The sequence below is a fragment of the Cervus elaphus genome, chromosome 25, assembly GCF_910594005.1.
Source record: "Cervus elaphus chromosome 25, mCerEla1.1, whole genome shotgun sequence".
Classification (NCBI taxonomy): Eukaryota; Metazoa; Chordata; class Mammalia; order Artiodactyla; family Cervidae; genus Cervus; species Cervus elaphus.
This window is the reverse complement of record NC_057839.1, coordinates 34,927,926-34,950,326: the sequence shown is the minus strand read 5'-3', so window position 1 is coordinate 34,950,326 and position 22,401 is coordinate 34,927,926. Positions and strand designations below refer to the sequence as shown.

At 41.6% G+C, this 22,401-nt stretch overlaps 1 protein-coding gene across 1 annotated transcript in view; it reads right to left on the bottom strand.

Annotated features, from left to right (window-relative positions):
- Window positions 1–21,358, bottom strand: part of OXCT1 (3-oxoacid CoA-transferase 1) — a 159,373-nt gene extending 138,015 nt beyond the window's left edge. Inside the window, exons 1-3 of the mRNA XM_043887930.1 lie at window positions 21,118–21,358; window positions 11,198–11,306; window positions 9,403–9,493 (exon numbers count right to left, since the gene is read on the bottom strand). Of these exons, the coding sequence (XP_043743865.1) occupies window positions 9,403–9,493; window positions 11,198–11,306; window positions 21,118–21,195 (278 nt within the window). The 5' untranslated portion in view covers window positions 21,196–21,358. The remainder of the gene's footprint in view (window positions 1–9,402; window positions 9,494–11,197; window positions 11,307–21,117) is intronic.
- Window positions 21,359–22,401: the final 1,043 nt, after the last annotated feature.

Here is a 22,401-nt window from a genome sequence, read left to right as displayed (position 1 = left end):
TAGATATACATATATATATGCATATATAAATATATAACTGCCAGGCTCCTCTGTCCATGGAATTTTCCAGGCAAGAAAACTGGAGTGGGTAGCCATTCCCTTCTCCAGGGGATTTTCCTGACTTAGGGATTGAATCCAGGTCTCCTGAATTACAGGCAGATTATATCAACCACCTGAGCCACCAGGGATGCCCACATACAGAATAAACAACAAAGTTTTAATGTACACCTCAGGGAACTATATTCAGTATCTGATAATAATTTACAAGGGAAAAGAATCTGAAAAAATGTATATAGATATATATATATATATATATATATACACACACACACATATGTGTAACTGAATCACTTCACTGGACACCTGTAAGTAATAATATAAATCAACTATAATCCAATTTTAAAAAATGAAGTTGCAACTACTTACCAAACTCTATTTCTCTTCCTTACTCTCAATTTAAATATATTCATCTCAATTATAGCCACAATTCCCTTGTGGATCAGCTGGTAAAGAATCTGCCTGCAACGCAGGAGATCTGAGTTCAATCCCTGGGTTGGGAAATCCCCTGGAGAAGGGAAAGGCTCCCTACTCCAGCATTCTGGCCTGGAGAATTCCATGAACCATACAGTCCATAGGGTGGCAAAGAGTCAGACACAACTAAGGGACTTTCACTTTCACTTTTACCAGTAAACAACCAATACTCTTACAACCATTTTGTACCCATAGGACCATTCTGTTTCTCTCTCAGCACAGTATTCAATAAATTACATGAGCTAATCAACACTGTATTACAAAATAAACTTTGTGGTAGATGATTTTACCCAACTGTAGGCCAATGTAAATCTCAGCACGTTGAAGGTAGGGTGGGCTAAGCTACAAAGCTCAATAGGTTAGGTGTACTAATATATTGATGACTTAGAATATTTTCACTTTAGAATGGGTTTATTTGAATTTAACCCACTGTAAATAGAGGAAGAATTGTATTTGGATATAATGTTAATTTATGACATAGTGAGGGGCTTCCCAGGTGGCACTAGTGGTAAAAAACCCGCCTGCCTATGCAGGAGACATAAGAGACACGGATTTGTTCCCGGGGTCGGGAAGATCCCCTGGAGGAGGGCATGACAGTCCACTCCAATATTTTTGCCTGGAAAATTGCCATGTACCAAAGAGTCTAGCAGGCTATATTCCATAGGGTCACAAAGAGTCGGACACGACTGAAGTCACTTACCAGGCACACATATATGACACAGTTATGTGAGACAAGTGAAATCCTGACGGGGCTGAGCAGGAAGTCCAAGTGCGCATCCCCGGAAGTGGTTCAGTTCAGTCGCTCAGTTGTGTCCGACTCTTTGCGACCTCATGGACTGCGGCACGTCAGGCCTCCCTGTCCATCACCGATTCCCAGAGCTTGCTCAAACTCATGTCCATTGAGTCCGTGATGCCATTCAACCATCTCATCCTCTGTCATCCCCTTCTCCTCCCGAATCAGGGTCTTTTCAAATGAGTAGTTCTTCGCGTCAATCTTTCCCAGCATCAGAGTCTTTTCCAATGAGTCAGTTCTTTGCATCTGGTGGCCAAAGGATTGGAGTTTCACCTCCACCATCAGTCCTTCCAATGAATATTCAGGATTGAGTTCCATCAGGATGGACTGGTTGGATCTCCTTGCAGTTCAAGAGACTCACAAGAGTCTTCTCCAATGCCACAGTTCAAAAGCATCAATTCTTCAGTGCTCAGCTTTCGTTTTTATCTTTATTCATCTTAACTGGAGGCTAACTACTTTAAAATATTGTAGTGGTTTTTGCTGGAGAAGGCAATGGCAACCCACTCTAGTACTCTTGCCTTGAAAATCCCATGGATGGAGGAGCCTGGTAGGCTGCAGTCCATGGGGTCGCTAGAAGTCAGACACGACTGAGCGACTACACTTTCACTTTTCAGTGACTTAGCAGCAGCAGCAGAGGTTTTTGCCATACATTGACATGACTCATCCACTGGTGTACATGTGTTCCCCATCCTGAACCCCCTCCCACCTCCCTCCCCACTCCACCCCTCAGGGTCATCCCAGTGCACCAGCCCTGAGCACCCTGTCTCATGTATCAAAGCTAGACTGGCAATCTATCTCACATATGATAATATACATGTTTCAATGCTATTCTCTCAAATCAGCTTTCCTTATAGTCCAACTCTGACATCCATACATGACTACTGGAAAAATCATAGCTTTGAAAAGATGGACCTTTGTTGACAAAGTAATGTCTCTGCTTTTTAATATGCTGTCTAGGTTGGTCATAACTTTCCTTCCAAGGAGTAAGCATCTTTTAATTCCATGGCTTCAGTCACCATCTGAAGTGATTTTGGAGCCCACAAAAATAAAGTCTGACACTGTTTCCCCATCTATTTGCCATTAAGTGATGGGACCAGATGCCATGATCTTAGTTTTCTCAATGTTGAGTTTTAAGCCAACTTTTCACTCTCTTCTTTCACTTTCATCAACAAGCTCTTTAGTTCTTTTTCACTTTCTGCTCTAAGGGTGGTGTCGTCTGCATATATGAGGTTATTGATATTTCTCCCAGCAATCTGGATTCCAGCCTGTGCTTCCTCCAGCCCAGCGTTTCTCATGATGTGCTCTGCATATAAGTTCAATAAGCAGGGTGACAATATACAGCCTTGATGTACTCCTTTCCCTATTTGGAACCAGTCTGTTGTTCCATGTCCAGTTCTAACTGTTGCTTCCTGATCTGCATACAGCTTTCTCAAGAGGAAAGTCAGGTGGTCTGATATTCCCATCTCTTTCAGAATTTTGAAGTTTGTTGTGATATACACAGTCAAAGGCTTTGGCGTAGTCAATAAAGCAGAAATAGATGTTTTTCTGGAACTCTTTTGCTTTTTCGATGATTCAGTGGATGTTGGTGATTTGATCTCTGGTTCCTCTGCCTTTTCAAAAATCAGCTTGAACATCTGGAAGTTCACGGTTCACATAGTGTTGAAGCCTGGCTTAGAGAATTTTGAGCATTACTTTACTAGCGTGTGAGACGAGTGCAATTGTGTGGTAGTTTGCACATTCTCTGGCATTGCCTTTCTTTGGGATTGGAATGAAAAGTGACCTTTTCCAGTCCTGTGGCCACTGCTGAGTTTTCCAAATTTGCTGGCATACTGAGTGCAGCACTTTCACAGCATCATCTTTTAGGATTTGAAATAACTCAACTGGAATTTCATCACCTCCACTAGCTTTGTTCATAGTGATGCTTCCTAAGGCCCACTTGACTTCACATTCCAGGATGTCTAGCTCCAGGTGAGTGATCACACCATCGTGATTATCTGGGTCGTGAAGATCTTTTTTATACAGTAGCACAAGGTTTGTTTGAGCCCTCTGAGCGTCTCTGGCGGGAAAGGAGGAAGTGGCTAGCCCTTCCCAAACCAAATAACCTAATCTTGGGGGAAATGTTCATGATCAGCCAAGGCAGCCGAGATCTCCCCTTCAAGCCCTTTAGAGCTCTCAGAGCTGTAGCTATCTTGACAAATAAGATGGCACAGCAAAGGAGCCATTTGCCTTTATCTCTGGGTTCAAAACCATTGGTGCAAAATCAGAAATTTTATTTAGAGTGAAAAACTGCTCCTGGACCCCCAGAGAATTCCTATACCTGAGTGGTACAGAACAACAGGCATACCTCACCAGACCACAACAGAAAAGCAAACACTGCAATAAAGCAAGTCCTGAGAATTTTTTTGTTTTCCACTGAATATAAATGTTTATACTATACTGTAATCTGTTAAGTGTGCAATAGTATTTATTATGCCTAAAAATAATGTCAATGCCTTACTTTAAAAATACTTTGTAACAATATTGCAAAGAAACTATACTCCAATAAAAAGTAATTTAAAAAATGAAAGCCACAGTGATTCAAAAAAATACTGCATTATTAAAATATGCTAACGATCATCTGAACCTTCAGGAATTCATAATTTTTTCACAATAATAACATCAAAGATCACTGACATATGTATACCTATGGCTGATTCATGTTGATGTTTGACAGAAAACAAGAAAATTCTGTAAAGCAATTATCCTTCAATTAAAAAATAAATTAAAAAAAAAGATCACTGATCACAGATTACCATAACAAATAATAATGAAAAAGTTTGAAATATTGCAAAAATTGTCAAAAAGTGACAGAGGCATGAAGTGAGCAAATTCTATTGGAAAAATGGAGCCAAATACACTTGTTTAATGCAGGGCTACCCTGAACCTTCAATTTGTAAAAAGTGCAATGTCTGTGAAATGCAATAAAACAAAATGCAATAAAACAAGATATACACAAGTATATACAAGTAACAGCATTGTAATCTCATGTACAGGTACATACACGCATCTCCCCTCAACAAGGATACATGCCAAGACAGTACCAACCCTACAGATGCTATGTACAATCCCCTGCAGAAGGGAATGGCAATCTACTCCAGTGTTCTTACCTAGAAAATCCCACAGACAGAGGAGCCTGGTGGACTACAGTCCACAGGGTCACAAAAGAGTCAGATACAACTTAGCAACTAAACAACAACAATACACAGGTATCTTCTTTTCTTATACATGCATATCTATGATAAAGTTTCATTTATAAATTAGGCACAGTAAGATATTAACAATAATAACTAATTATAAAGTAGAACAATTATAACAGCATATTGTAATAAAAGCTATGTGAATGGTGATCTCTCAAAATATGTTACTATACAAATTTAATACCTTTTTCAGCTTAACTGGGCACTCATCATGCACTATGGCTGTAACTTGCAATTTGAGATGCAGCAAGAAAACTAGTACAAATTTCTTTTTCCTTCTTCACAATTTCAGGCTGAAGACTCATTCTCACCATACATCTTAGCAATCTCAGCATACGATCGTTTTCTTTCCTTATTAAATCGAGAATATTCACCTTTTCACTTTAAAGAAGCACTTCACGGCTTCTCTTTGGCATAGCTGAATTACCAGCATCACTACTCTTGCATCTGGGGGCCATTATTAAGTAAAATAAACATTCCTTGAACACAGTCACTGTGATCTGGCAACACTGATGACCATGGATCTGATGATGAAGTAACTAAGAGACTAACCAGTGGACACGCTGGACAAAAGGATGATTCTCGTCCAGGGCAGGACAGAGCAGGAGGGCATGAGATTTCATCATGCTACTCAAAATAGCCTGTAATTGAAAACTCATGAATTGTTTATTTCTGGAATTTTCCATTTAATATTTCCAGACCAAGGTTGATGCCGTGTATCTCAAACCATGTAAAGCAAAACCATGGATAAGGGGGGGACTGTTGTACATATGTACATATGCTGTATATATGTTGTACATACTACCAGCATTTATTAGTCTTCTACACGAAGTGGGGCTGCCCTTGGAGTTGTCTAAATCCCCACCTTCAAGAACCGTAATCTAAAACAACCTTGTCCTGAGGAAATGAAAATGACTAATACAGCACACCTAGTCTTCCCTTGACTCTGTGACTTAATTACCTGAAATAAAGTTTACTGTGAAACATTTGCTCACCCAGGTGTGTAATTCGTATGTTAAAGTCTTCCAAAAACCAGAGGAACATCTGCAATTTCCCCACTTTTCTAATCAACCCATATCAAAGCACTGATTCTTCTCAGTGATCCTAAGGGAGGGTTTGTCTTATCAACATTTAATAGTCAATACTCATAGCAAAGTAAGTGCTACCTCAGGCCAACAGGTCTCAGTGGTCATTAAAAGCAAACAAACAAAAAAAAAAAAACAGACAATTAGGAGTCCTGAACTTTGGAAGACTTCCAATTCAGGCAGAACTTATAAAGATGGAGTCTTTTTCTAAAGGAGAAAATAATCATTATTTCCTTATATTAAAAAATGAAGTAGAACTGATTTCCAAAGTTGCATTAGTTTCAAAGTATAGAGCCAAGTGATTTGGTTATATATTCATACACATTCTTTTTCAGTCTCTTTCACTACAGGGTATTACAAGATATTGAATATAGTTTCCTGTGCTATACAGTCGGTCCTTGCTGCTTATCTATTTTACAAATATATACAGTTGTGAGTATCTGTTAAACCCAAACTCATAATTTATCCCCCTCATCTCCTTTCCCCTTTGGTAACCAAAAGTTTGTTTTCTATGTCTGTGAGTCTATTTCTCTTTTAGAAATAAGTTCTTTTGTACCATTTTTTTTAGATTGACCATATTGGTGATAACCATTACTTCTAATGCCATGTTCTCTCCCTTTACCCCACAACTCACACTACGTTTGGTTCTCATATAAAGACATACTAAGTTGGCCTCCTCATTTATCTGATTCTAATTATCAAAACAAAGTCCTCATCCCTATAAACCTTAAACGCCTCTAATTAAGCTAATCAACAGCGAAAAAAAAAAAAAAAAGAAGATAATCAACTGCCAATCAAGGTGTACAGAGTGCCTTCTTTGAGTTCGATGAAGTAGGTTATCGGTACTTACTCAGCACGAAGAATTTACATTAATCTGTACTACTGCCAATGAAGCAGATGTAAGAGCCACGGGTTTGATCCCTGGGTTGCTAAGATCTCCTGGAGAAGGGAATGGCAACCTACTCCAGTATTCTTGCTTGGATAAACTAAAGTATTCTTGCCTGGAGAATCCCATAAACAGAGGAACCTGGCGGGCTACAGTCCATGGGGTCACAAAAGAGTCAGACATGACTGAAGCATCTTAGCATACATGCATACACTCCTTAGAAGCACTGACCTATCAGGAAAATTCAACCAAGTATAGATAATCAAAAGTACCTTTAATAAACATTAAGTAAGTTCAAAGGGCACAGGATGTGTTTCAGAAATAACAAGTGACCATGAACAAGTTACTTCCCTATTTACAGAGGGTTTCACCTACTAAATGAAGGAACTGGAACACATGGTCACTGTAATCCCATCCAGTTTCAAGTCTCAATGACTCTGAGACTATAGGCTAAGCATAAATAGTAGGAAACACAAAACTACTCTAGGGATTTCCCTGCGGTCCAGTGGTCAAGACTCCCCACTTCCACTGCAGGGGGCATGGGACTGACCTCTGGTTGGGGAACTAAGATCCTGTATGCTCCATGGTGCAGCTAAAAATTAAAAAAAAAAAAAAAACAAGAAAATAGAAAACTACTCTAAGTAAAAGGATTGGCCTGTAATATACATCAGAGATAATAAATATATATCAGTACACAGAGACAGGCTAACCATCTCCACCAGAATTCAGAAAGGAAGAAGATCAATGAAGGCTAGAGCAGTTCTCTAACTGGATATGGCTTCTGTAAGATGGGAAAAGATGTGGATACCCAGAGAAGTGGACAGGCTCCCAAGCAAAAATAACAGCATAAATAAAGTCAGCAAGAAAAAAATGAGCAAGAAACAACAGATAAAACTGGACATGGAACAATGGACTGGTTCCAAATTGGGAAAGGAATACATCAAGGCTGCATACTGTCATCCTACTTATTTAACTTTTATGCAGAGTACATCATGCACTATGGTGGACTGGATGAAGCATAAGCTGGAATCAAGACTGTCAGGAGAAATATCAACAACCTCAGATACGTAGATGGTACCACTCTAACAGCAAAAAGCGAAGAGTTTCTAGAGCGTCTCTTGATGAAGGTGAAACAGGAGAGTGAAAAAGCAGGCTTAAGACTGAACATTCAAAAAACAAAGATCATGGCACCTGGTCCTATCACTTCATGGCAAATAGATGAAGAAAAAATGCAGTAACAGACTTTATTTTCTTGGGTTCCAAAATCACTGTGGACAGTGACTGCACCCATGAAATTAAAAGATGCTTTCTCCTTGGAAGAAAAGCTATTACAAACCTAGACAGTGCCCTAAAAAGCAGAGACATTACTTTGCCAACAATGGTCTGTATAGTCAAAGCTCTGGTTTTTCCAGTAGTCATGTACAGATGGGAGAGTTGGACCACAAAGAAAGCTGAGCACTGAAGAACTGATGCTTTCAAACTGTGGTGTTGGGAAAGACTCTTGAGAGCTCCTTGGATAGCAAGGAGACGACACCAGTCAATCCTAAAGGAAATCAACCCTGAATATTCATTGGAAGGACTAATGCTGAAGTTAGAACTCCAATACTTTGGCCACCAGATGTGATGAGCCAACTCAACAGAAAAGACCCTGATGCTAGAAAAGATCGAGGGCAGGAGAAGGAGGCAACAGAAGTTGAGAAGGCTGGATGGCATCACTGACTCAATGGACATGACTTTGAACAAATTCTGTGAGACAGTGAAGGACAGGGAAGCCTGGCTTGCTGCAGTCCATGGAGTTGTAAAGAGTCAGACATGGTTGAGTGACTAAACAACAACAATGATGTAGATCAGTTTTGTTGCCTAAATAATCTGTGCTATTTCTTCTAAACTGCATTTATGATAATATATTAAACTGCCAAATTAGTTAATTTCTTTAATTTTTAAGATCTTTGAAGTCTTTCACTGTTAGAAGAGCTGATAATTTACCACTGTGAATTAAAATGGCCTTTCCATTAATAACTAAATATATCTTAATATGCAGGCCATTCATCATTAAGATTTTATGGGCCATTGCTGACCATTTTGATATGCAAGCCTACTGTCTTAATGCTGGCTGCATACCCTCCTCTTTCTACCAAGACCAGCAACATTTTTAATGAGTGATTATATTCTTCATGTATCTTCTATGGTAAGGGCATAACCAAAATAAAAGAAACATTTCAAATGGATGTCCATCTGCCTTTGTAAATAAAGATCTACAATAAGGTGCAACATAAAATCTCTAAGTTTTAAGATGAAAGGGGTCTTTGCTGGTGGTCAGTGGTAAAGAACCTGCCTGCCAATGCAGGAGACATGGGTTCAATCCCTGATCCAGAAGATCCCATACACCTTGGAGCAACTAAGCCTGTGCTCGTCAACTACTGAGCCTGTGTTCTAGAGTCCAGGAGCCACAACTACTGAAGCCCATGTGCCCTAGAGCCCATGCTCCACAACTAGAGAGTAGCCCCACCTCGCCACAACTACAGAAAAGCCAGTCAAAAAAAAAAGAAAAAAGAAAAGCCAGTGCACCAATAAAGACCCAGCACAGCCAAAAACAAAATAAATAACTAAATAAACTTTAAAATGAAGGGCTCAGTTTGAACATTTTTCTTTTCTTGTGGCATCTTGGTTCCCTGACATGTGAGCAAACCTGTGTGCCCTGCAGTGGCATCATGGAGTCTTAATCATTGGAATAATAAAACTATCTTCTGATCCTTAAGCTTACTGCTCCCATCAATGAAGAAATATTTCACTTCACTGGTAGACTTCATTTCAATATTATGAAGGATTATCATTTCTTTCAAGTCAGTTGTTTTAGAAACACACACTTACCCAGCATTGTTGCTGACTGCAGTTAGTCCTTTTACTCCAGTCTTTAGCAAAGCTCCTATAAGATTCTCTGGAATTCCACATAACCCAAAACCTATAATGGGCCAAGAAGATAAATAATTATGTAGAGGGAAATTTTCTTCCAAGGAAACGTATCTGTTACTCTTAAAAAAAAAAGAAAAATATACCAGCACATTATTAGACCTACTATGCAAATACACAGATATATCTCAGCAACTTAAGAAGTGGTCACAGACAGTAGAAAGATCAATGGTTGCCAGGAATTTGAGGGGTGGGGGAAGACGAATACACAGAGTACAGAAGTTTTCATGAGCCATGAAATACTTTGTATGACATTATAATGATATATATATAAGTCACTATACTTTGGTCCAAACCCATAGAATGTGCAACATTATTTACTTCATTAAAGTGAACCCTAAGGTGAACCATGGATTTTGGTGGTTATCATATGTCAATGCAATTCATCCTTGGTTAAAAAAAAAAAAAAAGTACCACTCTGTTGATAACGGATATGCATGCATGTGGGGAATTTCTGTACCTTCCTGTCAATTTTGTTATAAACCTAAAACTGCTTTGAGAAAAAAGTTTCCAAAAAAAAAAAAATTAACACTCAGGATAGACATTTTTGGGAAAACTTTTGTTTCACTTATATATGTATACATATTACATACATGTGTGTTTGCTGGATTGTGATGTAAAATGTGTTTTTAGATCAAAAAAGTCTGCAAGTTACTTTACTAAAGTTCTACTGGCAAAACAAAGCACAAATAAACCTCAAAAAAAATGAAACAAAATAAATGGTCATATAGCTATCTCCAAATGTTTTACATCATTATATAGCAGCAGACATCACTGCCAAGTCCTTGATTCATAAGTATAAAGCCAAGTGCAACGTGTCAATACAACCAGATACATATTGTTCTTCTTGCACTTAACTACATATTTGTTATTTTCCCACTTTAAAATTGAACCTTAAAAAATAAAATAAAATAAAATTGAACCTTTACACAGTTACTTTTTCAAGCATGTTTGTTTTACATTCCTGAATAGATTCTGCAGATCTAGAAGCCTAAGCCAATGACTTTCATTTCTTTTACACAATTCCTCAAACGGTACTGGGTCTAAAATTCAATGACCGCCGAGTGGAATGAATGAACGAATGAAGGGCAGCCTTAAAAATCACCCTTGATTTTTATGACCAAGGCCTAGAAATCCAAAGAAACGTATAAGAATCAGGCAACAAGTTTAATGAGTGTGAGACGGGATGCCAAAAGACATTCTAAACAAAAAGAAGCAACAGAACTTGAGAAACTCACTAACAGATAGAGGCGGATGTGCTCTCTAGCTTCCAAATGAGGAGGAACAAAAGGAATGGCCAGTGTGGGCTGCTGAGATCAATGCAAACTTTTCTTTTTTTAATGCAAACGTTTTAAGTTAAGCAGAATTCCCAAGTATCTAGGGATTTTTCAAAGCTACTAATAAGATATCGCCATTTAAGGTGTCAGCTTTTCAAATAAAAGGAAAAGAAATATAAAAGGTCAAATATAAAGTGCTAAACCTTGCTAAACTGTCAGGAAGGGGACACTATAATAAAAAATAGATAGTATGTAATAAATAAATTAAGATAAAGAATCAATAAACAATAAAATAACTGGCATTTCTAATAATTGGCATTTATTAACAAAGTAATAAAATAATTAGCCTTTCTAATCACCTCACCATTGTGATTTCCCTGCTTTGCGAAAATCAAAAGGAAAACAATACTATTACTCACCACCAACCAGTATTGTTGCACCATCAGGAATGTCTTTTACCGCTTCCACTGGGTCTGTATAAAATTTGGTATGATGACGTGTGCTAGTTGAAAAGTAGCAAATACATCCCTAAAACATTAAAAAACATTTTTAAATGAACAAGCATTTGGAAACTTGTGTTTATTTTGCATGTATATGAATGTATTCAATTATTATATATACAAGGATAATTTCACTAGCTTGTCTTTGAAAGAGTGAGGCTGTAAGCAGTTCATCTTAAGAGTAGGATGGGCAGAGACTTCCTTGGTGGTCCAGTGGTGAAGACTCCAGGCTCCCAATGCAGAGGACCCAGGTGAAATCCCTGGTTAGGGAACTATATCCACATGCCGAAACTAGAGTTCACGTGCCACAACTAAAGATCCTGCATGCCACTATTTACAATAGCCAGAATATGTTAGCAAAACTAGATGTCCATCGACAGATGAACAGGTAAAGAAGTTGTGGTACATATACACAATGGAATATCACTCAGCCATAAAAGGAACAAAATGAGGTCATCTGCAGCGATGTGGATGAACCTAGAGTCGGTCATACACAGTGAAAGAAGTCAGAAAGAGAAAAACAAATATTAATATATATATATATATATACGGAATCTAGAAAAATGAACCTATCTGCAAGGTAGGAAGAGAGACACAGATACAGAGAACAGACTTGTGCATACAGCTGGGAAAAAAGAAGGCAGGACAAACAGACAGTAGCACTGACATATATATGCTGCCATGTGTAAAACACAGCCAGTGGGAAGCCGCTGTAAATCAGAGAGCCCAGCATGGTGCCCTGTGATGACCCAGAGGGCTGGGGTGGGGGCGGGGAGGGAAGCTCAAGAAGGAGGGAATCTATGTTATGTATACGTACAGCTGATTCACTTTGCTGTACAGCAGAAACTAACATGACATTGCAAAGTAATTATCCTCCAATTTTAAAAAATCCTATGGTAAACCATAATGGAAAAGAATACTTAAAGTCGATTGAGTTGCAATCACTCATACTTAACATCATCTCTTCTTTATCCTCATTATATAGTCCTAAAAAAAGAGGGCTTCCCCAGAGGCTGAGGGGTAAAGAATTTGCCTGACAAGCAGGAAATAGAGAAGATGTGGGTTCGGTCCCTGGGTTGGGAAGAACCCTCTGGAGGAGGAAATAGCAACCCACTCCAGTAGTCTTGCCTGAAAAATCCCATAGACAGAGGAGCCTGGTGGGCTATAGTCCATGGAATCGCAAAGAGTCAGACACAACTGAGCACGCATGCATAAAAAGAGAGGGGGTAGAAAGAATGACACCTGACTCCTGAGACACTGCCCCTTAACCAGCCCATCGATGTTGTAAGCTCACACCCATGCCTATCAGAGCCTCCCAGACAGAGAACCCCAGGGGATCAAAGCAAAAGCATAAATGAGAGCTCTCACTTTTTTCTCCCTCCAAAAACTCCTTTCATAAAAAGTGTCAGTTCAGTTCAGCCGCTCAGTCGTGTCCGACTCTTTGCATCCTCATGGACCACAGCACGCCAGGCCTCCCTGTCCATCACCAACTCCCAGAGTTTACTCAAACTCATGTCCACTAAGTCAGTGATGTCATCTAACCATCTCATCCTCTGTCATCCCCTTCTCCAGCATCAGGGTCTTTTCAAATGAGTCAGTTCTTCAAATCAGGTGGGCAAGTATTGGAGTTTCAGCTTCAGCATCAGTCCTTCCAATGAATATTCAGGACTGATCTCCTTTAGGATGGACTGGGTGGATCTCCCTGCTGTCCAAGGGACTCTCAAGAGTCTTCTCCAACACCACAGTCCAAAAGCATCAATTCTTCAGTGCTCAGCTTTCTTTATAGTCCAACTCTCACATCCATACATGACTACTAGAAAAACCATAGCTTTGACTAGATGGACCTTTGTTGGCAAAGTAATGTCTCTGCTTTTTAATATGCTGTCTAGGTTGGTCACAAAATGTGTCAATTAATACAAAAGGTAAAGAAGGAAATGGCAACCCACTCCAGTGTTGTTGCTTAGAAAATTCCATGGACAAAGAAGCCTGGTGGGCAACACCCCATGGGGTCACAAAGAGTCGGACACAACTGAACAACTAACACACAATACAAAAGGAGATGAAGAAACTATACTGAAAGTCCAATGAGATCTGCAAAGGTATAGGCTGCTAAATGACCTTTGTCCTTTTAAACTGCAACCTTGGTCAAGGTCAGATGAGGAAGAGTGGTTTACCGTGGCACATTGCCCACACACAGGGAAATAAGCAGAGGTGGGGAGAGGAAGGAAAGAGCCTGAACCACCAACAGCTGTCTCCTCGGTCCTATACTCAAGTAGCAGGGATTTATTTGATTCTGTTTTAACACACGCATATATATGAAAATATGTTTTTAATCTTAGAACTTAAAATTTTGATAGCCTGACTAATGAGGCCAACATACATATCGTAAAATGAAACTGAGGATATCTCCTAGAAAACAGGGGCTTCCCAGGTGGTACAGTGGAGACACAAGGGACGGGGATTCGATCCCTGGGTCAGGAAGATCCCCCTGAAATGGAAATGACAACCCATTCCAGTATTCTTGCCTGGGACATCCCAAGGACAGCCTGGCAGGCTACAGTCCACAGGGTGGCAAAGAGTCAGACACAACTGATCACACACACACGCCTAAAAAACAGAGAAGAGAAAAATACACACGTATCTAATCCAACCAACTCATTTTACAAGTAAAGTTTCTGAAGATATAAGGATCTTGTAATTTACCCCACACTGTTAAAGCAAAACCAGTTCCCAGGTTTAGCCTTCTATCACTGGGGCCCTCTACCTCAATATGTTCCTCCGTCCTTTTCAAAAATCCTCAGTCTTATACTACTTCTATCTTATTACTTATGTACAACAAACCTTTATAAGTGTCATTTTTTTCATGAAGAACTCTGTTGTCCTTATTTTCAGTGAAAGGTAAAGAGTCAGGGCCTTAGCAGGAGGAGGAAGAAAGTTAAAGAATTTGTCTGGGGGGTAAAACTGAAGACTGAAAATTCTCTCAATGTGACCTTACACTCTAGTAATCTAACACAATTATCTATTGCTTCCAAACTTACAGTTTCTCTGACATTTTTTAATGTAGTTAAAATTGGTTGCTGTTGTTCTGTCACGTCCAGCTCTTTGAGATCCCATGGATTACAGCACGCCAGGCTCCCTGTCTTTCAATATCTCCCGGAGTTTGCTCAAACTCATGTCCACAGAGTCGATGATACCATCCAAACTATTCATCCTCTGTTGCCCTGTTCTCCTCCTGCCCTCAATCTTTTCCAGCATCAGGGTCTTTTACAACGAGTTGGCTTTTCACATCAGGTGGCCAAAGTATTGGAGCTTCAGTTTCAGTATCAGTCCTTCCAATGAGTATTCAGGATTGATTTCCCTTAGGACTGACTGGTTTGATCTCCCTGCTGTCCAAGGGACTCTCGAGAGTCCTCAATCACCACAATTCAAATGGCAGGCCACTCCAGGATTCTTGCTGCAAGAAGCCCATGAACAGTATCTTTCATTACAAACGGTCATAAATTATTGAGAAGTGGACTGACCTGGTGGTCCAGGGGTTAAGACTGAGCTCCCAATACAGGGGGCCCAAGTTTGAACCCTGGTCAGGCAACTAGATCCAACCTGCCACAACTAAAAGTTCGCATGCTGTGATGAAGATCAACGATCCCAAGTGCCACAACTAAGAACCACGGCAACCAAATACATACACAAATCTCTTTTTTTTTTAATTACTGAGGAGCCTGTGCCACATCTCTCCCAAAAACCTCAGAAGTATTTTAGAAAAAAACCCAAGTGTTTCACATTTACCCAGACAATCAAAAGCTTAAAAGCAATAAAACGAATTCATATTTTCAGAGAATGTGAGAAGGACTCAAGATAATAAAGAATTTACAGGTACTCAGCATTGGTCTGTTCATTTTGCATCTGTTCAGTTAACAATATTTATTGATATTTAACCTGTCAGGATGGCCGAGTGGTCTAAGGCGCCAGACTCAAGCTCGAACAATATTTGTTGATATTTATCATCTATTTATTATAACATTTGATATCTATTGACTGAGAAACAAACAGTGGCATAATGGGCCATATTCTATTAATTTCAAAGTTTAAAATATCCTATGCCAGTAGAAGTATTAACTGGAGAAAATTACTTAACTTCTGTGCCTCTTTTTTTGGCGGAGGAGGGGGGATGGCAGTGACATTAAGTTCACAAAAGTGAAAGTCAAAGTCGCTCACTCGTGTCCGACTCTTTGCAACCCCATGGACTATACAGTCCATGGAACTCTCCAGGCCAAAATACTGGAGTGGGTAGCCTTTCCCTTCTCCAGGAGATCTTCCCAACCCAGGGATCGAACCCAGGTCTCCGGCATTGCAGGTGATTCTTTACCAGCTGAGCCACAAGGGAAGCCCAAGAATACTGGAGTGGGTAGCCTATCCCTTCTCCAGAGGATCTTTCCGACCCAGGAATTGAACTGGGGTCTCCTGCACTGCAGGTGGATTCTTTACCAGCTGAGTTATCAGGGTTTACAAAAAGATGATCTTTTTTTAAAAATTCCTGTCAATGATTTCCATATAATTAGACATGCAATTGTATCACATAACAAGACACTCTTCTTAATATTTTTTTTAAAAAAGCATGATACAAACAATGATACCTGTTTCCCAGGGATGTAGTATGGATCAAACAATTATCTATTATTATTATAAAGCTAAGAAGCACTTAGCCCTGAGCCTGGATAACAGAAGATACCCAGGGGATATGATCTTCACTTGAGAAATGCAACCTTTTCTCCATTCCCAGCCAGGGCAATAAGATTAACCTGATATTGATTGGGAGTTTAGTTTTCATTTTTAACCTCCCCACTCTACCCTCCACACATGCAAAAACAGACACATTACTGATTTTACAAAGAATTTAACATGATCCATACTATAGCCAATTAATCCAAGCAATTTTTGTTGAGGGATTTTTTTTTTTAAATTAGCCCCAGCTTTAAGATTACTTTAATGTAATTATTTTATTTGCAATCAAGTTGCCAGCGTGAGTATCCAAAGATTATTGGGCAAACAGTAATATGAACTGCAGGCAGTGGGGTAAAGAGGAAGCACGATGCCTGAGGCCAGTTACCACAGAAAGTTTGCTGCGGATCTTCAAGGCCTGAAATCAGCGAACTACCCAGAACCTGGGAGGCAGCACCCCTGAGAAAGCCTTGGAATCTGTTCTCTGACACACATACTCCTTGCCCACTAACCCTTCCCACACTCCTTGCCTCTGGCGGTGAAGAAACAGACACCCAACACCTTCTAAGAATTGGCAGGGAGGTGGGGAGAAATATGTCTCTAATCACGTACCTTTATTCCTAAGATAACTGAATTCAAGTAAAGCTCTAAACTGCCCTACCTTCTACTATATTTTAAATATTAAAATAATTATGTGAAAAAACCCAAGCATCATCTGCTACAAAAATAAGTAAATAAATAAAATAACCTTCAACTTTGCAGAAGTTACCTAAAAGAATGAAGAGTAACGAACTATACAGCTTTGACAGCTACTGATTCTAGGAGTAATTTTTTTTTTTTACACTGAGATCTTCCTGTACATTAACATAATATATTTTGTTTCATTTTCCACCCTCCTACCTTCTGCAAAATTCCATCTCATTGTTGCCACTAGTTTCTGCTAATACTATTAAGGGAAAGAAATAATAGTGATTCAGTACATACTGAAGCCAAGAAATAAAATTCTTGCAGTGCAAAATTATTTTCTATTAAATCTAGTTCTTTCAAAATCTTCTCCCTCTTCCTACTTTGTTCTCATCTTCAAATTCTTACACTTAATCTTTAAGATCAGATTCTACTGTGGAGCCTAAGTTTTATCTCATGACTTCCCAATCCAGAACTCGTTCCTTTCTAACCACTTCTACCACTAATTCTTTCACCTAAATTCCTCTTTTTTCTGTCATTCAACACTTCAGAACTTAGTGAAATGAAAGCACTTCACTTTGAAGATCTCTGAGGGAAAATTCACAGACCACACTGTCTTTTCTTATTTTTAAACATATCTTATCTTAATGATAGGAACTATATACCTACATGCTCTCTACCTTGTTACCTTATAGTTAAATATATCAGGACACAGAAAGATTGACATTGCCCAGGTCAGTCTCAAAGTTGGATATATACAAGTGGGGAGGATAGGCCATCTGGAGAGAGGTTCAGAGAACACCATTAGAAGGAAAAGGCATTAGCATGCAAGTGGATATACACAGTCTTGCAAGGAGAGCATGGCATTACTGCCAAGAAGAAGTAGTGACATGTGCTAAAATGCTTTAGGTATCCAGCACTGGACCAGTGTTGATCAAAGATGGACACGGCCATTAATAATTAATCACTCACTTATGACACAAATGAATCACAAGGAGCTCACAGGAGTTGCTGACATGGGGCAGTGCCCTACAGCAACAGCATACTTTGTTTTCTAGGGAACGTATATATCTTATTCCAATTTGGAGGGATGCTCTGAAGCACTCTAAAGGATCGTAGATGAATAAGCAATGCATTCTGCCCAGCAGATCAGAAAGTGTAAAAGTTTGCCAAGACTTAAAAAAAAATAATGAGGGTGGGGACTCCAGAAAGGGGGAGCTGCCTGAGCAAAGGTACCAAGATGTGGAAAGACTGTGTTTTCAAGGGCATGCAGGATCACACTGTGGAGAGAAGCTCATGAAGATCAGGCTGGTAAGGGAGTCGGGGAAAGTTGCAAAAGGCCTTAAAGACAACACTAGAGAGCTTCAACTTCATCCTTCAATGAGGAAAGGACAGCAAAGTGTTTTGTTTGAAACCGAGATGTCACAACTCTCATACAAAAGCCTGAATGAGGAAAGTGGCAGGGGTACTCATTCTTTCATTCATTCCTCTATTTGTTCTAAAATACCCATTCTGGTGCCTCAGCTGGTAAAGAATCCGTCTGCAACGTGGGAGACCTGGGTTCGATCCCTGGATTGGGAAGATCCCCTGGAGAAGAGAAAGGCTATCCACTCCCAGTATTCTGACCTGGAGAATTCCAAGGACTGTATAGACCATGGGGTCACGAAGAGTCAGACAGGACTGAGCGACTTTCCCTTTCATACTAAATACTGAGACTAGAGAGTTAACAACCAACCTCACAAGCATAGTCTCTGCTCTAATGAAACTTACAAACTTACAAGGATAACAGCCACTAATAACTGCAGAATTATTACACATGACACTGGGGATCAACTGGAAGTTAAAGAAAGGAGTAGAGGAGAGAATGGTTCCAAATTTCTAGCTTACATTCTGGATGGATACAGGTGCTGTTAACCATAATAAAAACAAAACAAGGAAGGAAAAAGCCACTTTATGGCTGGTTCATTTTTTATCAGAAAGACTTGAAGTGCTGAGTGACATTAACCAGTAAGTTGTACTGGAAGGAAGGCAGTTCAGGAGAGTCTGGGGTTGGAGATAAATCTAGAAAAGATAGTTTTCAAAGAAGAGAATTAGCTAAAGTGTTAATGGTAGTTTTAAGATTTTTTTTCAGTAATAATTTTATATAGTGAATGGAAAATAGTATTAAACATACCCTCCAAAACAATCATGGACTAAGGAAGATGGAAGATACCTTCGGGTAGTCTGTTTAGGTCAAAGCCAATGCCACTGGCTCTGAAAGTGCAGTCCTCAGACCAGCAGCTTTACTACCTGGGAACTAATTAATGCAAAGTACTGAGCTCCTGCCAGGACTTACTAAATGGGAAACTCTGGGGATGAACACAGCAATCTATTTGATAAAGCCTCCAGGTAATTCTGATGCACACTCAAGTCTGGAAGACATGTTTATCACAAACAAACAAGAAAAAAAAAACTACCTCATTTTACCTGTTGGTAATATTTAGTAAAAAAAATATACATATATATCCTCCAGGTTACTCCCTAAGTTTGCCCACACTGTTTTCTCATCCACGTAGGAAATGAGTTGAGTATCTATTCTATGCATGGCAGTGTGTAATGCTCAGAGAGATGGAGAATAAGGCATACAGTATGGTCTGCAAATTTCATCTGGTTATGAAGATGATGTCTACACGTTCAAAAAGTTAAGTACACAAGTGTTACAGTTAACTGCAAGTAGCAGGTGAGGATTTAAGGGGTAAGCAGTAAGAGATTTAAGTGCCAAGTGCTGGAGGAACACTGAGAAAGGGGAGTTGGACCTCCGATCAACAAATCCTGAAGGAGAGATGAGATACAGGAAAACACATAATTTGTAACTCGGCTATCTAAGAAGACGTTTGCTGGGCTTTGGGAATAGTTTAATAATACACTTAAGAAAATAAGTAAATTACACTTAGGCAAATAAGTAACTAGCAGGGCTTCCCAGGTGGCTCAGGGGTAAAGAATCTGCCTGACAATGCAGGAGACACAAGAGAAGTGGGTTCGATCCCTGGGTTGGGAAGATCCCCTGGGGTAGTAAATAGCAACCCACGCCAGTATTCTTGCCTGGAAAATTCCATGAACAGATGAGCCTGGAGGGCTACAATCCATGGGGTCGCAGAGTTGGACACGACTGAGCATGCACACACAACTAACTGCCAAAACAAGGAATGTTATTAACCTTGGCCCAGGGAGGTCGCTGTGTCCTCAATTGCACTCGTTTCAGCGCCCACAGCAATGACAGAAGGTCGAGCTCCCTTCTAACAACGACAAATCCAAAGCTACCTGCAATTATCAAAGTGCCTCCTAACAGGCATTTATATGTAAATCTTTCCAGTTCTTAATCACCATCTAGCACTCACCTACCGGGCTTTGCGACAGCCCCTCTCCGTTCACCGCTCTCAGAGTGGATGCCAGTAAGATGCCAGAGCAACGGGGAGGAAGGAGTTCCTTGTGAGGAGGTAAGTGTTCAAGGCACACTTTTAAGTTCAGAACTATTATTCAAAAAAACATCACTTTTCCTTGTCTCTTCCAAGGAAAAGGCTCCAGTGGTAACGGAGGTAAGCTAGTCTCCTAGACTCGCCACTCTGGTCCTGTCCGAGGACTCCGGATAAGAACCGCACCGGGGCGAGGGCTTACAGGCGTGGACAGAGTACGCGGGGAAAAAAGACGACACATCAGCCCACAGTCGCAGCGCGAGGGCCTCGAGATACTACCGTTCGTTTAGAGTTTGCAGTGAGAGTGGACAATGTTTGCAAAGAAGTTTGTAAACGGGAATCCCAAGGAGCCTCAGAAGAAAGGGATGCCCGCGCTCGAAGCCCGCGTCCTGGCACCGCCAGACCTCCACAGGCTACTCGGCGTGGCGAGGTAAACGCGCCGGCGAGCGCTCCAGTCCGGGTTCCGCTTCCCACCGCCGAGGTGCAGCGCAGCCCCATGGGGAGAAGAAGGGGTGCAGCGATCCACCCTCTGGGCGGCAAACTCGAGCCGACCCCTGGCTAGCCCAGCCCTCAGTTCCGGGCCTGTAGCGGGGCCTCCGCCCCGAGATCCCCAATTCGGAGCGCAAACCTACCCCTTGCAGCCGTTGCCCCTTGCCCTCTTCAAGCCGGCGAACCCTCCCGGCCCCGTTCCGGCCGCCAAAGCCCCTTCCCAAGAAACTGCCCGCGAAACGGAAACGCGAGCCAGGGCCTCTTCGCGCACTTCTGTGCCTGGTCTCGCCTCACTGGGGAAGCAGGTGCAGAACCAAGTCAAGGAGGCCAGGCGGAGAAGCAGCGAGGCCAGGAGGCGTCGGCGCGCCTCGGGGCCCTGGGTCCTGCGCCCAGATGCCGGCTCCCGGCCTGGAGAGGGTGGGTGTGGGCAGACAAGAAAAAACGCTCGGGCTTTCGTCCGCGTTCTTCCGGACGCGGCCTTGCTCTTCACTTTACCTTGGACCAGACGCCCGCCGAGGGGAGGGCGGAGGCGCAGAACCGCAGGCGCGAGGAGAGGCGTGCGAGAGCTGCCATGGTCGGGTGGGCGGCGGGCGCAGGCCGGGCCGGAGCGCGCGTGTGACTGTGTCCACTGACGCCGCCGGGCCGCCGCGTCACGGGACGGGAGGAAAAGGAAGGCGCGCGGGGGGCGGGCTGGAGGTTCGATAGCGCTGCGGTGACGTCGTGGGTCCTCTGGCGCCGGGGCTTGGCAGACGGAGCGTCGAGGATGGGAGGGGCCCGCGGGCGGGGCGGGTCGCGGGGGAAGGTCCCAGCCCGGCGGCGGTCGGATGCATCACGCGGTCGGGCGTGCCTCGGTCTGCCCCTGTGCGCTCACTTGCCGCCGCAGCTGAGCGGTCATCGGTAACTGTCTTTGCCAAGGTCAGGGATAGGTCTTAGCCTAGAGTTCGGGCGGTAGAGCTTGTTGCTCTTTCTAATCAGCGTCTGGAACCTGTGGAGGCTGCAAAGGTGGACCCGCCTTGAGGCCCCTCCCCATCTGTGGACCACGTTCCCAAGTCTTCCGTTTCTCAGTCTTGTCTCCCCACACCCGTTCCCGCTTGTGTAAAAGTAAGTTTGCTCTGAGAATCAGCCAGGAGCCGTCTGCCCTGAGATATGATCAGACAGGCCGCATCAAGGTGGTCCCTGGTGAAGAAGGCTAAAGGAGGACTGGCTCTCCGGGACCGGATATCGGCATACCTTTTCCCCGCTGGGCATCATCCAAGTCTACATTATTCAGGATCTTCGGACACTGGAGTCCCGGAAAACCCTGAGATTACTCAGCAGATGCAAACATGTAGCTGGTAATCCCTTTGACAAATCTGAGACAAGTTTCCTAACTTTCGTAAGCCTGTGTCCTTATCTGCAAATTAAAATTGTTAGTAATACTCAGAACTGTTGTAAAGATCACATGAGGTAATTCATGCAAGGCTTCTGGCTCCATTAGAAACACTCAATAAATCTTAGGCGTTATTCTAAGTTTATTCAAGTTGCAATGGTGCATTGATGCGGCACATATATTCAAATCATATATTCATATTCAAATCCAAGCGGTACCTCTTAGCCAGCTAGCTCCTTGAAGACCTGAGCCAAGTCAGGTTTCTTCAAAACCATCTATACTCTTAGTAGCTGGATGGAAGGATCAAGTGCAAAGTCCATAATCATTTTATTTGATTAAGGGCTGACCAAAGGAACGTGGTTGTTAGTTTTAAACCAAAGCAAAGCAAACACGAAAATTAAATGAGCCCT